Raw genomic sequence first — 15,138 nt, forward strand, 5'->3', positions numbered from 1 at the left:
CGGAAAAAGTCGTACCCTTAGTCACTTTTTGACTAACTTTTTCGATCCTTTTTGAGCCATTTTTCGAGTCGAGCGACTCCGTAGGTGCCGGTAGGGATGCCGGGGTTCAAACCCTGCTCTGACTGCGATCTACTGATGCCGGTTACCGACCCCCATTGCCGATGCCTACATTGCCTGGGGCTTGACCACGATGACAAGTCGTGCCCCGACTGCCGGGCCTTGACGTCGAAGGCTAGGCGGGAGCGGTCCCGTAAGCGCCTCGAGCTCCAGCAGTCGGCCCGCAACGTTCGAGTTCCCGGTCCAGGAGGAGGTTGAGGGACCGGTCGCGGGGCCGGAGTCATCGCAGCTCGTCGAGTCGTCACAAGTCGGCGCAGTGACACCGCACTTCTGACTCTCCCCGACGCTCGCACGATGCGGCCGGGGGTTCGGGCGACACCGCCCACGCGGCTCCGCAGGCTTCGCACCCAAGCCCACAGCCGCCGGTCCCTGGGCTTAATGCGACGCCGGAGGAGATTCGTGACTTCCTTGTGGCCATCAGGACTCCCTTCCCTCCGTCGTGGGTTGTCAGCGCGCCTTCGGGCCCCGACTAGGGGCCTTGGCGGGCCGACTGCTTCGGCCACGGCGCTGTCGGGTGCTTCGGGCCTGGCGCCATCGTAGACTTCAGTCCCGACGCCGCCAGGCCCCACCGGATCCGGGTCGCCGCTGGTCGACCGCACGACCCCTCCGCTAGCTCCGACCTCCAGGGTTTCGCCCCAGACGCCGTCTCTGGACGACGTCGTCTCCGATCCCTCCTTCGGTCCGGCGCCGCTTGACGCCGCATTCGGCGCCGGCCGAAGACTTGTTCTTCTATGATCCGGCTCCATCCTTTGACCCTGCCTAACAGGACATGGAGTACGAGGAGGTTTGGGAGGGGTCTGAGGACCCTCTGGCACGTGAGTGTCAGTCATATCAGGACTGGACAGAGGAGCTAAGGGAGGCCAGTGGTCTGGACACCTCCCCTGACATTGGTTTTGTCTCCCCTCCTACCGTGGCTACGGAGGAAGGGGCAGCTTATAGTGTGGTGCTGACGAGGGCAGCTAAAACCTTGGCGCTTACACTCCCAGTCACTACTGTGAGGCCTAATATCCTCACTGAGGTCCTTCGACCGCAGGCTGGCTCTCCGGAGCCTTTGCTGCTGTTTAATGAGGCTCTCATGGACTTGGTCCAGGCCCGCTACAGGCCCTCCTGTAGATAGGCACGTCGCCAGGCGCCACTGCCCAGCTCCTGGTGACCCTAGCTTCCTGTCCTCCCACCCCACCCCCGAGAGCCTGGTTATCCAGGCCTCTACTTCCCAATCTGCATTCCCGACTGCTCCCCCAGATCTGGAATCCAAGAAGTACGAACAGTTTGGGAAGAAACTGTTCTCGTCCCTTAGTTGCGGACTCCGGTCAGTGAACACCGCGCGTGCCTCTTGGGCCGTTATACCCACTCTCTGTGGGATACGGTTTCGGCCGTGCTGCCTGAGTGTCCGTATGGGGCCCGGACAAAACTCGCTCAAGCCCTCGCCGAAGGGTAGAGATGCGGCTCGGTATTCCATCCGATGCGGGCTAGATACTACGGACTCACTGGGCAGAGCGATGTCCACAACGGTGGCGGTTCGCCGCCACGCCTGATTGAGGTCCGCCAACTTTTCGGGCCATGTCCCGAACACCATCATGGACATGCCGTTAGATGGCAGCCACCTCTTTGGTGGCAAGGCAGCTCATGCACTGGAACGCTTTAAGAACTCCATGGCTACGGCCAAGTCCTTGGGCCTGTTGGCTCCGCATCAGCAGCAGACTGCATTTCGCTCCTTTCGTGGCCAAGGAAGGGGCACCCCCACACGTCCTGCCAGCCATGGGCCTCAGACTAACATTCAGCGCGGTGGCGGGCGTGGTAACCGCCGTGGCGGTGCCCGCGGACAGCGGGCCAGTCCACATCCACCCCCGCAGCATCCGCCTCAAAGCCCTCCTAGTCCGAGCTTTCAGGCCCATTTGACGCCAGTGAGGGGCAGGGCTCGCCATCACCTCCTCCACTTGCGCACCATCACTTTGGACAGGTGGGTGCTGCAAATCGTCCGAAGGGGCTACTCCCTCCCCTTCGAGGCGACCCCTCCAGCCGTGCCACCGCATGTCAGGGGATCACTTGCAACTTCTGCAGGAGGAAGTTACGGCCCTCTTGGCCAAGGGGGCCATCAAGCGTGTTCCTGGTCCAGAAGTAGGGTGTGGTTGCTATTCCCACTACTTTCTGGTTCCTAAGAAGGGCAAAGAGGGCCTACGCCCTATCTTGGACCTCAGGAATGTCAACGTCTTCCTCCGGAAGGAGAAGTTCAAGATGTTGACTTTGGCTCAGGTCTTAGCTACCCTGGATGGTAGCGTTCGACTTGCAGGATGCGTACTTCCACATCCCCATCCTTCCGGCCCACCGGCGTTACCTGTGGTTCACGGTAGGCCACGAGCACTTTCAGTTTACCATACTCACCTTCGGCCTTACCAGCGCCCCACGGGTGTTCACGAAAGTGATGGCGGTGGTCGCAGCTCATCTGCGCAGGTTAGGGGTTTCAGTCTTCCCCTACCTCGATGACTGGTTGTTGAAGGCGGGCTTGCCCCAGACAGTCGTCAGCCACCTCCAGACTAAGGCCGACCTCCTGCACCAGCTGGGGTTCTCCATCAATGTGCCGAAGTCGCACCTGGGCCCATGTCAGAAGCTCTTCTTCATCGGAGCGGTTCTAGACTCGGCGTAGTTTCGGGTTTATCTTCCCGAACAGCGGGTTCGGGATATTCAGGCTCTGATTCTGATCTTTCAGCCGTTATCCCTAGTCTCGGTCAGGTTGACGCTGCGGCTTCTGGGGCTGATGGCCTCCTGCATCCTTCTGGTGCATCACGCCAGGTGGCGGATGCGGGCTCTGCAGTGGGACCTGAAGTTTTAGTGGGCCCAGCATCATGGCATTTGTCCAACCATGTCTTGATCTCGGAGGGCACTGCAAGACAGTTGCAGTGGTGGCTCGAGGACCGCAATTGGGTCAGCGACAGATCCCTCTCCCTTCCCCAACCGGAGCACGTAGTTGTGACGGACGCGTCTCTCCAGGGCTGGGGAGGCCACATGGGAGAGGTGGAGATCAGAGGTCTCTGGTCTCTGCCGGAGTCACGGCTCCACATCAACCTTCTGGAGCTGCGGGCAATCCGGCTTGCACTGAAGGCATTCCTCCCCTCTGTCCGGGGGAGTGTAGTGCAGGTGTTCACAGACAACACCACCGCCATGTGGTACTGCAACAAACAGGGCTGGGTGGGGTCATGGACCATCTGCCAGGAGGCTCTGCGTCTCTGGCAGTGGCTGGAACATCAGGGCGTGACCCTGGTTGTTCAACACCTGGCAGGTTCTCTGAACGCCAGGGCGGACGAACTCAGCCGTCGGTGCATGATGGATCACGAATGGCGTCTGAACTCTGACGTGGCGCAAGGCCTCCTTCAGCAGTGGGGAGAGCCTTGGTTAGATCTGTTCGCCACAGAAGAGAACGCCCAATGTCATCAGTTCTGCACGTTGGAATTTCGAAGGCGGCACTCGCTCGGCGACGTTTTTCCTCGCGAGTGGAGCTGCGGTCTGTTGTGCGCCTTCCTGCCTATACCACTTCTGCCCAGAGTGCTGAAGAAGATCAGGCGCGACCGGGCCCAGGTTATCCTTTTGGCTCCGGACTGGGCACGAAGATACTGGTATCCCGAGCTACTCGGCATGTCAGTCGATCCCCCCCAGATTTGTCTGCCTCTTCAGGAGGGCCTTCTGCCGCAGCAGCAGGGGACGGTCCTCCACCCGAACCTGTCCAGCCCCCACCTCCATGAGTGGAGGTTGAGCGGCGACAGTTTAGGCCATTTGACTTGCCTCCTGAAGTCTGTGATGTGATTCTGGCAGCCAGGCGTCCCTCCACAAAAACGGTATACGCCTGCAGGTGGAACAGTTTGTGGCATGGCGCACAGTAAAGGCTGTGGATCCACTCTCTGCCCCTCTTTCTGAGGTTCTCCTCTTTCTTCTCTCTCTTGCCCAGCAGGGCTCTGCTATGGGCACTATCAAGGGCTATCTTTCTGCCATATCCGCCTTCTTAAGGCTCCCTGATCAGCCCTCTTTGTTCAAGTCCCCAGTTGTAAATAGGTTTTTGAATGGCATCACTCATATGTTCCCTCCTGTTCCTTTCGTGATGCCTCAGTGGGACTTGAACCTTGTTCTTACTTTTTTGATATGCGCTCCCTTCGAGCCACTTCACAACTGTCCTCTTCGTCTTCTTACCCTTAAGACTGCATTCCTGGTTGCCATCACCTCTACCAGGAGAGTGAGTGAGCTCCAGGCCCTCTCTTCTAAACCTCCTTTCCTTTCTGTCCATCCGGACAAGGTTGGGTTGCGTACAAGTCCCTCTTTCCTGCCCAAGGTAGTCACAGCCTTCCACATCGGGCAGTCTATCACCTTGCCCACCTTCTTTCAGCCTCCGCATCCCTCGAAAGAGGAACAGAGGCTCCACCGTCTGGACACAAAACGTGCGCTCTCCTTCTACCTTGATCGCACACGCCAGTTCCGGGTGGATGACCAACTCTTTGTTGGTTACGTGGGCGCGAAGAAGGGACGGGCGGTGCACAAACTAGCCATCTCTCGGTGGGTCGTGTTGTGCATCAAGGCATTCTACTCCTTGGCTAAAAAGGAGCCTCCTATTGGGCTGCGGGTCCATTCACCTCGGGCCACGGCGACTACTACTGCCCTGGGCCGGGGTGTACCCTTACAGGACATCTGTCAGGCAGCTACGTGGACCTCGCTGCACACGTTTGCTAGACACTACTGCCTGGACAGCCAAGTCCGGAGAGATGGCTTTTTCGGTCGTTCCGTTCTCCAGGACTTTCTGGTGTGATTATTGGTTCGCAGACCCACCACCGGGGTTGGTATTGCTGGGGTATCTATTCTAAGGTAAGGAATCTTGTTTCTTTCAGATGCACAAGTTACTTAACTTCGGTAACAATATATCTGTAAGAAACAGTAGTTAGTGTTAGATTTCTTACCGACACACCCATCCTCCCCGTTCTGCGAACCGATATCTAGGGTTAAGGTCATCCCTTTCAGGGCCCTAGTTTCATGGCACCAGTGTTGGTTTTTATCATGGCTCTGCGTTTTCTGGTGCGGAAAAGCTGTGTATAAGAACTGACGTCCACGCGCGAGGGCGGAGTCTAAGTACTCCGACGTCATCATGGAGCCGATGACTGACGTGGAGCCGCGGACGACGCCTACCGACGCGCATGGGTACTGCTACGCAAAAATTTCCGGATCCAGTCTGACGTCTGGGGATATTCTAAGGTAAGGAATCTAATACTAGCTACTGTTTCTTACAGATATATCGTTACCGAAGGTAAGTAACTTGTGCATTATGAACATTATTCTTCTCCGCCAAAGCAAAGGCAATACGAGCATTAGTATTCTGCTGAACCACAGCAGAGACATGGGGATGTTCATGTGCCTATATCACGTTTTTAAGATTTACAACCATTGTTGCAGGACTTTTGCAAGAGGTTTCCGGAACCTCCAGAGGAACAACCAGTGGTTCCACATCGGCCTACTTCTCCTGCAAACCCAAGGCTCCTTCCACCCCCAATCATGCCCAGGATGACACCCAATTCTAACATAGTGGCACTGCCAATGGACGACCATCGTCAACAGATGACAAACAAGAGAAAGGTGAAATACCAGACCCTCAGGCTCCCTGTGATGATTATCTACCCCCCACTCATTGCCTTCACCACCAGATCCAGCTGACTCTCGTCCAGAGGACATTGGAGGCTTTCACAAGTCTATGAACCATGCTTCCACAAGTTTCACCTACCAGTCTCAGTCAAGCAGTCCGACTGCTTTCTGTATGATTTCAAAGAGCAGTCCAGAAAATCAGTCGGAGCCATCCACATCATAGATTATATATGAGAGGTAGGCCTCAAAATAATGAAGAGCCCCGCAACTGTGGCAGCAGTACTGCCTCGTATTAATATAAAGGCTCCAGTAGATTCTCCCTCATGCCTCACAGGACATCCCAAACAGGAATCATTCATATTCCGGGCGGCGCCACTCCCCTCTAAGAATCCTTCAACTCATATCTACGCCATCAGATAAATGGCAGCCCTCATACAACATTTATTTATTTATTTATTTATTTCGAGGGTTTTATATAGCGCTGCTGGACCCTGGAGTATCAGAGCGCTTTACAACAAGGTAGAACAACAAAATATAGTATAACAATAGGTGCAAAATTAGCAACGTGATACAGTATTGCAATACGTCATTTAAAAGGGGGGAGAAAAAGGAAGGTAAACTAAATAAAGGACGAAAACAGCAAAAAGTGATAAAAAGTTGCATTCAGAATGGAAGGGGGGATAAGAGAGGAGAGAAGAGTGGACAAGCTCAGTGACAATATTGTTATATACCCCAATATTTGTTGCTGAGAAGTGCTTTGAGTTCACTTTTGAAAAGGGAGTAAGAGGGGATGCAGCGAAGGTCCTTGGGGAGAGAGTTCCAAATGGTAGGAGCATTACCAGAGAATGCGCGTGATTGGGTTTTTTGACATTTAAGTCTAGGTGGGATCAAGAGGAGGGAGTTGGTGCTTCTCAGGGACCTGGAGCAACCTGCTTTTTTTAGTTTGGTTGCAAGGTAGGAGGGGGTGTTTTGGTGAAGAGCTTTGTGGGTGATACAAGCGGTTTTGTAAGCGGATCTTCCTTCAATTGGGAGCCAGTTAAGATTTTTGAGGACGGGGGATATGTGGTCAAATCTTAGATAAACATAGATAAGAAGTTCTCCGCCATGCCTGCCATCAGTTTGTGCAGCCAGTTCGCTAGCTATCCTGGGCATCTATGATGGGCAGATGTGATCCTGCTTTGGAGACCTCATTCATCTAGTGCCTGAAGATAGACTATGGGGGGCAAGGAAGATACTACAAGAGGGTGAGCGCCCGTCAGCCGAGATCATAGACTGCTCAATGGATATATCATCCACTGGTTTTCGCCAACTCGCCGGTGCAGCAGTCTTAAGGCGACAGGTATAGCTACAAGCAACTACTTTCAGACCAACATTCCATTCATAAATTCTCGATATGGCTTATGCTCTAGGGTCACTATTTGGGAAACTCATAGATGGTGCTCTATTGGCCATCAAAATGGACACAGACCGGGCCTGGTCTCTTGGTACGCTGCACTTCAGAAAGGAACACAAAACCACTGGGTATGGGCTCCCACGGGCATTGCTTGCCACAATTGTATAATGAACAAAACAGTTGCAAATGCCACTAATTTTTCAAATTGAACATTCGTTGAATCAACATACGACTGAAACAATATGTTTAATGAATTAAATTCCGCTTGTTTTAATTTTCTTTGTATTTTCAATTGAACACTTAATTTTCACATATATTCTACAAATATTAAAAACCTGGAGTGCACAACAAATATCATATACAGTGCTAACAAACTTGTTGAGTATTTACAATATAGTACAACTTCCTCACCATTCAGTCTTCACTCATACGTCACTCAATCCACTACAAACCACACCGACTGACAACAAAACATAAATGATTCGAAAAATGCTGTAATCTCCAGCAACAAAAGCCAATGTTTTTTCACAGTAAATTGAATATGTACAATTATTCCCTTGTTAATACATCAATTGTAGTTTTTTGGCTATTAAAAGGGTCAAGCTTTAGAAAGAACATTTTTCTACACTTTACTTTTTTCCCATAAAAAAAAAAAATTGTCTTTTTCAGTTATAATTTGGGCACTGTGTGGCCTAGCCACTGGGAACAAGATGCCCTATGTATGCACAGGCATCACTTTGAAATGGGAGAAAGTTCAAATCAAGAGCTAACTTTGTTTATATAAATTCCGTAAAACTCATCATTTTACTTTTTTCCCATCTCAAAGTGTTCCATTTACAAACTGCAGGCATCTTGCACCTAGTGGCCTGTAGACAGAGCCAGATTTCTAAAAGAAAAATAAAGCCACTTGTTTCAATGGGGGGGGGGAATTAAAAATGAAGGAATATTCTTCATAAAACATTATGATATATGTAGCTTAATTGAAAGTGGAGAAAAACAAAGACTCGATATTTCATAGTAAACTTTTTCTTCATTTTACATTTCTCCGATTTCAAATCAAATACTGTATTTTTTTGTCATAAATATGGCACAGTGTCTACTGGGAGTAGGATGCCTGCTGTTTGCGAATGCTTTGAAGTTGGAGACATTTCGAATGAATTGTTAACGTAATGATTAAGTTAAAGCTTCATTTTAATTTTCTCTGATTTCAAAGTATTCAGAAAAATTATTTTGTTTTCACACTCTAATATTGATTTGACAGGACTTTTATGTAAGAGTTAAATACCTCAGTGCTTCTGTTCTTCCTCTGTACCCCACTCAGGGTCATAAAATTGACAGCACTGCTCATTATCAGGCCCTGCTATTTGCATCTTAATGATGATCGTGTAAAATCAACACAACCTTCCCTAAACCTAAAGAGGGAAAGTAACATTTATTCACCTGGTGCTTCTTTAAAAATTGACTTAAAGCTGCAAGCTACTCTGAAGGTGTCTGTGAACTACTGGCAGTTCGCGATTGACTGGTTGGAGAAATCTGGAGTAGGGTGATGGAATACTTTTAGCTGGGCCACCCCAGCCCGTTGAGATCAGGTATAATAATTTTACTGGATTCATTGGATGTGACGTTTTCTCAAAAACTCTGGGCACTTGGTAACCGTTTTTGTTTTCCTTATATAATGTTTCTTTATTTACAATCAAATATTTGGTGATAACTAACTGACGTAACTTTTTACCTAGGAAAATTTGGAAAACCTACAGGAGGAATTGACGACCAGCAATAAAGAGAGATTTGTGCATTGTAGGGAACTGAGGCAAGAGGAGGTGGAAGAAATTTGGCGAAACACAGTTCTGATTCAGTAAGTAGATGTTTAATGTGTATGAACATTTTAAAAATGTGTGCTTTAATGTGAAATGTGTGGGCATGTGCTGTGAAATCTGATTTATAGCAGACAAAACTCCATCATTGCAGGTTTAAAGGATACAAAGGCGATGGTAAGCTGTCCGACGTTGAAGTGGCCACAAAGCAAAAACTATTATGCAGAATAAATTAAGTGAAATAATTGAGTTTGCTAAAGTTTTTAAGGAGCTATGTTCTATTGACTGAGGAGAATCGGACATGGGAGTAGAAAGATCAGTCCTTGTGGGATAACTTCATGTTTTCGTGCATTGGATCTTTCATAGACTCACATACTTGTATCATTCATTCCCTGTCAGTCTGGGAACCTGTTGTATTTGAAAAACAGCAGTAAACAGTTTTCAAATGGCCATGCTCCCAACAAGTTTTTGTTTAGTAACGCAGTAAATTCATTTGAAACAACCCAAGCAAAAGTCTGTGAGTTGGATGTGCTGAGCTCTTTACTTAATCGAGAACAAGTAGCTCAGATGTCTACCACACATGTGTGGTAGGCTCTAAAAAAATCAGATTTTGTTATCTAAACCTCCCCATTCTGGGTTTTTTTCTTTCGCACTTCTGCCCAACTTTCCATTGATCAATCAGCCCCAGCTTTAAAATCTGTGAGATGTTTGAGGATTTTGTTCCTTAATATTCGGTGGGTGACCAGAATAATTTCCAAACGTTGATTGCCATTATAAGAGGGAAAGAGAAGATCTCGTTCTTCAAAATGAAATCAAACTTAAACAAAAAAAACTCTACGCTGATGCATTTGTAGAGCATCAACTGTCTATACCCAGTGCACAAACCATCTAGCTGTGGCATCTATAATTAATTTCCATCTAAGATCTTAAAGGACAGGGAGGAGGGACTGGCCTTGTGTCTTCATGAAACGAAGAACATTGCCCACTCCAGTGGGCATGCCCCCTCATCAGGGTATGACTATGTGAAGTCCTTCTCCAAGGACTTCCTTGAAGGGCACACAAATGACATCACTTGGTGCTCTCAGTGCGGCAGATTTTCAGTGAATCATCTGTTTTCAACGCAGCAAAGGGAAAACCCAAATACTTTCTGAAAAGGCAGAACAACCTGCTCACAAAGTGGTGTGGAAAATGAATGCCTCGAAGGCCCTGTGAGCTCTGCCACCAAAACCATTGTCAACGGGAGACCTACCGTCTTTCTCAAAGAAGATACTATAATATTTATTTATGGACCCATTGATGACAGCCTTGTTATTGACTGCTCCATTGCTAAAGAATGTATAAAGTACGCCTAGATGAACTTGGCAGCAATTTTGATTTTTAGGAGTTCGAGTAATGCTCAGTTTCTTCTCTGTGGACCATTAAGCAATTCATAAAGGGTCAGTTAAGAATGTTTCTGCTGGTTTGATGGCTATTTATTCTATTATTTATTCAAAGTTTTATATAGCGCGAACAAGATCCTTACAGATATCAGAGCGCTTCACAGAGACAGGGGTAGGGGCAGCAGGAATGAACAAGATAATGGGAGCAGTATATTAATCACTAACATAATAGGATAACAGTAATGTACAGAAACATATCAATATACAATCAGGTAAACAAGTAATATAAGACGGCACAAGTCATTGATCCCACTACAGAAGGGTTCAGGTAAAACCTTGGATGTGTGGATGGCTTATACCAATTTCTTAGGATAGAGAAAGCACTGGGTGGGGGCATCGGGAGGGTGATTCAATAAACCAAAGTGTATCATATATTGGTCGGTAGTAAGAGAGTAGCGTAGTAGTGTCACCATCAAGTAGGAGTATAGTGCCAAAGAACAAGGTGATCAGTGATACAAAGCGATGCAGAGTCTCAGATCCAGTATCTATAAAGTTCAGGAGATCTTGGCCAGAAGGATTGTTTTCACCTCTTTATTGAAGAGTGCAGTGGAGGAGATAAGCCTGGTTTCCGGAGGGAGCGCATTCCAGATCCTGGGTGCCATTCCTGAGAAGGAGCGCTTGTATGTTTTTTCTTTCCGGAATTTACGAGGTTTCAGGAGTAGATTTTTTGTACTTCTATTGGATCTCGACCCTCCTGATATAGACAACTTTTGAGCGAGGTAGTTGGGTGCATTGTGGTGCACGGCCGAGTGTGTCATAACTGCAATTTTTAGCTGTATTCTGGCTTCAAAAGGCAGCCATTTTAGAGATTTTAAGTCTGGGGATATATGCGAATGTTTTCTTGAGCCAGTAATGAGTCTCGCGGCAGCGTTCAGGGAGGCTCTTAGGGGTGCTGTTGTGGATAGCGGGAGTCCGCTGAGGGCCACAATTCCGTAGTCTATGCGAGGGATGACTAAAGCTTGTACAGCAGTTTGGAAGTCTTTGGCAGGGAGGAAGGGTTTAAGTTTCCTCAGTGTGTTGATTTGGAAATTAGCTCCTTTTGTGGCTTTGCTAACGTGCTGTTGCATGTTGAGCTTGGCGTCGACTGTGATGCCTAGGGATTTCGCCGAGTCCACGATGGTAGGTTGGACATTGAGTGCTGTTAGGTTATTGAGCCAGGTTTGGGTGGTGGAAATTTTCGCCGGGGGTGAGATGAGTAGGAACTCAGTTTTCAGCGCATTTAGTTTGAGGTGATTATCAGCCAACCAAGATTGAGTGTTACTAAGTGTGGAATTCAGAAGTTTGATATCTTCCGGGATTGTAGCTTTAGGTAAAGTTGTGTGTCATCGGCGTACATATGGAATTGAACATTGGATGCTTGGAGCAAGGTGGCGAGCGGTTCCATGACGAGGTTGAACAGTGTGGGGGAGAGGGAGGATCCTTGTGGAACACCTAGATCTGCAGGCACCGGTGTAGATAGCACATTGTCGATCTTGAACTTCTGAGACCGGTTATGAAGGAAGGAAGAAAACCATTTGAGAACAGTTCCCGTAGACCCATTCTAGTGCTTAGCAGCTCCAGTAAGTTCTCATGTTTTACCGTGTCAAATGCTGAAGAGAGGTCAAGAAGGATGAGGAGGCAGGACTCATTGCGATCAAGGATTTGGAGGGCGTCATCAATTATGTGTGTCATAGCTGTTTCCGTGCTATGTTTAGCTCGGAAGCCTGATTGGTGAGGGTTGAGGAGGTCAAATTGGTCAATGTGTTTTGTTAGTTGGAGTTGGACACATTTCTCCAGCAGTTAGGCCAGGGTGGGGATATTGGTGATAGGCCGGTAATTGTTCAGGTCAGACGGGTCAGCTGTGGGTTTCTTGAGTATAGGTGTGACTTGCCCCACCTTGAGGGAGTCTGGAATGAGACCTTGTTGAAGGGAGCTGTTGATGATTTTGGTCCAAAGAGGGAGGAGCAAGGGGATGAAGTCTTTTACTGCATTAGCAGGTAGGGGGTCTGTGAGGTGATTAGAGGGCTTCAAGGTGCAGAGCAGTTTGTGTATTGCTTCTTCCGAGTAGGTGTCGAAGTACAGCCAGGATGCCTTGTTTTTAGGTTGAATGTTAGACATTCTGGTGTGGTTGGGGAATCGGCTTACATCCATGATGAGGTCATTTCTTATGTTGTCGGTCTTTAGCTTAAAGAAAGCAGAGAAGGCTTCACAGTGTGGGGTGTCGCTTGTTGCGCTGTTTGATTGTAAGGGTTGTGTCTTTGTTTGAGTCTTGATTAGTTCGAACAGTTTTCTTGGCCTGTTTTTTGCTTTGTCCAGCTGGCGGCTAAAGAAGTCCGACTTTGTGCGCTTTATTTTCCTAAAGTAGGCTTTTCTCTTGTTTTTAAGCGTTTTTAGATGCAGTGATGAGGGGTCAGATCTCCAGGTAAACTCTGCCATTCGCATAGTACGCCTGTCGTCATTGAGTCCGCCGTCATACCAGGGGTTAGAAATTTTGGTGGAGACTCTCTTCAGTTGCAATGGGGCGACTTCATTGACTATTGAATTCATAGAGTCAAGGTAGTGGTCGGTCAGTGATTGAACATCCGAGGCACCTGAAGGGGTAAGGAGGAGACTGCCGATGTGGGGAGGCAGGGTAGTGGGGTTAAGATTCTTCATGTCCCTTTTCCAGGTTTTGGATTTGGTGGGTTGAGCCGGGTTAGGTTTAATTTTTTCGTTGATAAAGAAGGTGATAACAGGGGTGTGGAATTTTCCAAATAATCTAGTTGTCCAAGGGACAAAATGCCACTGAGATCTACATGTCCTGTAAAATCCACTTGTCCCACCTACTCCCGCCCCACATCAAACATAAGGGCTCCGGCTGACCGAGAAATATTAATATATTTTTGCTTTATTAAAATCAGTAAAGCTGTGCAATAATAATGCTAAAGGAAAACTTGACAAGCGATATTATCCCTTTTATCCAAACATATAGAAATTGAATAGAAATACAACAATAAACGATTATGCATGGCAGGATGCTCTAATATTAGCAATACTTCAACAGTTATGATAGATGTGGCCTTTTATGTCCGGACACCTGCTTTGTGCCTCCTTTTGTAAGCCAGAGATCAATAGCTCTGCTGGGGTCATAATCCTCAAAGTTGGGTCCTTCTACCTTAAGAAGCATTAGGTCTTGGAGAACATCTTGATTTAACCGTGTTCTTAGTGGGTTCTTAATGATATTCATGGCAGAAAACACACGTTCAGCTTCTGCTGTAGATACACTGAATGTGAACATCATCTCCACAAGCTTCAATATATTAGTCAACGAGTAAGGTTTTGTTGCTAGCAGGGTGGAATATGCAGGCAATACAGGAATACCTTTGGTCTGAAAGCTTTTCATATGGGTTTTAAGTCCACAAAACTCCTCTACAATTGCCAACCTCTCGTCTGTGGTGAAAAGTACCTCAAAATGTTGTACAATTGCCTCAATATCAGAGAGCCCATATGTATAGAGCTCCTCTCTACTTTCTGGCCACAGTGTATAATCGAATGCCTGAAAACCTTGAACCGGCATGCAATTAAAATTTTCAAATCTCTTATCAATGTACTTAACCATACTGTCAATGAGCTCACTGTCACTTTGGATTGTTGCTGCTGGTGGGCAGTGTCCTGATAACTTTATTTCCCAGCCATCAGTAGAAATGTGTCCAAACTTCTTTTCTTCCGGGTGGTACAGTTTTTTAAACTGCTGCATATATTCACCCAGCTCACTCTTTAGGCCTACTAGGGTCAATGCACACTTCTCTACAGCAGGTGGTACATGCAATAAAAGCAGTTCATTAGACTGAAAGAATTCTGAAAGCTGAGACACTGGCTTCAGAACATCTCTCAGACTGTAAAGGTTTTTTATGAATGTAAAACTAGTAACAACTGAGAGGTACTTTTTTGCCTTAGCAGCAGAATCATCACTACCAGCTGCGACCTGTCCCAAGTGTAGAACCACTGTCTGCAGGTTTTGTTGCATGGCTGCCAAAGCCCTGGTTTTGCTGGATACCCATCTAACCTGTTTAATATCAGTGAAATGAGCAAAGTTTTCATCAATTATTCTTGAAATTTCTTTGGCATCTCTTCGCCTCTTAGGACTATACCAATAGAATTTGAAAATCCATTTCAAAGTTTGCTCAAACTGACCAATAGAGGGATGGGATTTTACAGCATCTAGAATCCCAAGCTGAAGCTTGTGAGCTACACAGTGGAATGGGAGAAGAAAAGGAATGTCTTTCTTCAGGAGTGCTGCAACCCCTCCCTTAGATCCCATCATAACTGCAGCACCATCGAAATTGACAGCGATTAGTGATGGACCCGGATGTTCTGTAGACCTCATATCTACTAAATCCAAAGATAACCTTTTGATTCCTTTAACTATACCGTCCAGGACTCCTGGAGCATGTGCATGTTCAAGTGGAACAAGATCTGCAAATAGAGTGTAGGGTTTTCCACCATTGACTACTCTGACCAGTACAGTTTCCTGTTCAGTGATGGCACTATCTGTGCTTCCGTCAGCAATAATGCAGATGAAGCGAGAATTTGAAACAATTTTTTTGATGTCCTGTCGAAGTATATCCGCCTCACATCTAATGAACTCTGAGGCTTTTTCGCGGTTTGCATAATTTTCTCCTATATCTACACCTGCTTTCTTCATAGCCCTACATAGGGTGTCCATGTCTGAGAGTGGCTTTCCTTGTTTTGCAATTAGGTAAGCATTGTTAAACAAGATGGTCAGTTTCTTTCTTTCTGTTTC

At 47.6% G+C, this 15,138-nt stretch overlaps 1 protein-coding gene across 4 annotated transcripts in view; it reads left to right on the plus strand.

Moving 5' to 3' along the window:
• The window catches only part of DEPDC1 (DEP domain containing 1), a 362,287-nt gene that overhangs the window by 41,054 nt on the left and 306,095 nt on the right, over positions 1 to 15,138 (plus strand). For all 4 annotated transcript variants that reach the window (XM_078668810.1, XM_078668806.1, XM_078668812.1 and 1 more), the window contains exon 4: positions 8,860 to 8,978. In XM_078668810.1, coding sequence (XP_078524936.1) covers positions 8,860 to 8,978 — 119 coding nt within the window. The remainder of the gene's footprint in view (positions 1 to 8,859; positions 8,979 to 15,138) is intronic.

Source organism: Lissotriton helveticus, chromosome 1_2 (genome assembly GCF_964261635.1).
Source record: "Lissotriton helveticus chromosome 1_2, aLisHel1.1, whole genome shotgun sequence".
Lineage (NCBI taxonomy): Eukaryota > Metazoa > Chordata > Amphibia > Caudata > Salamandridae > Lissotriton > Lissotriton helveticus.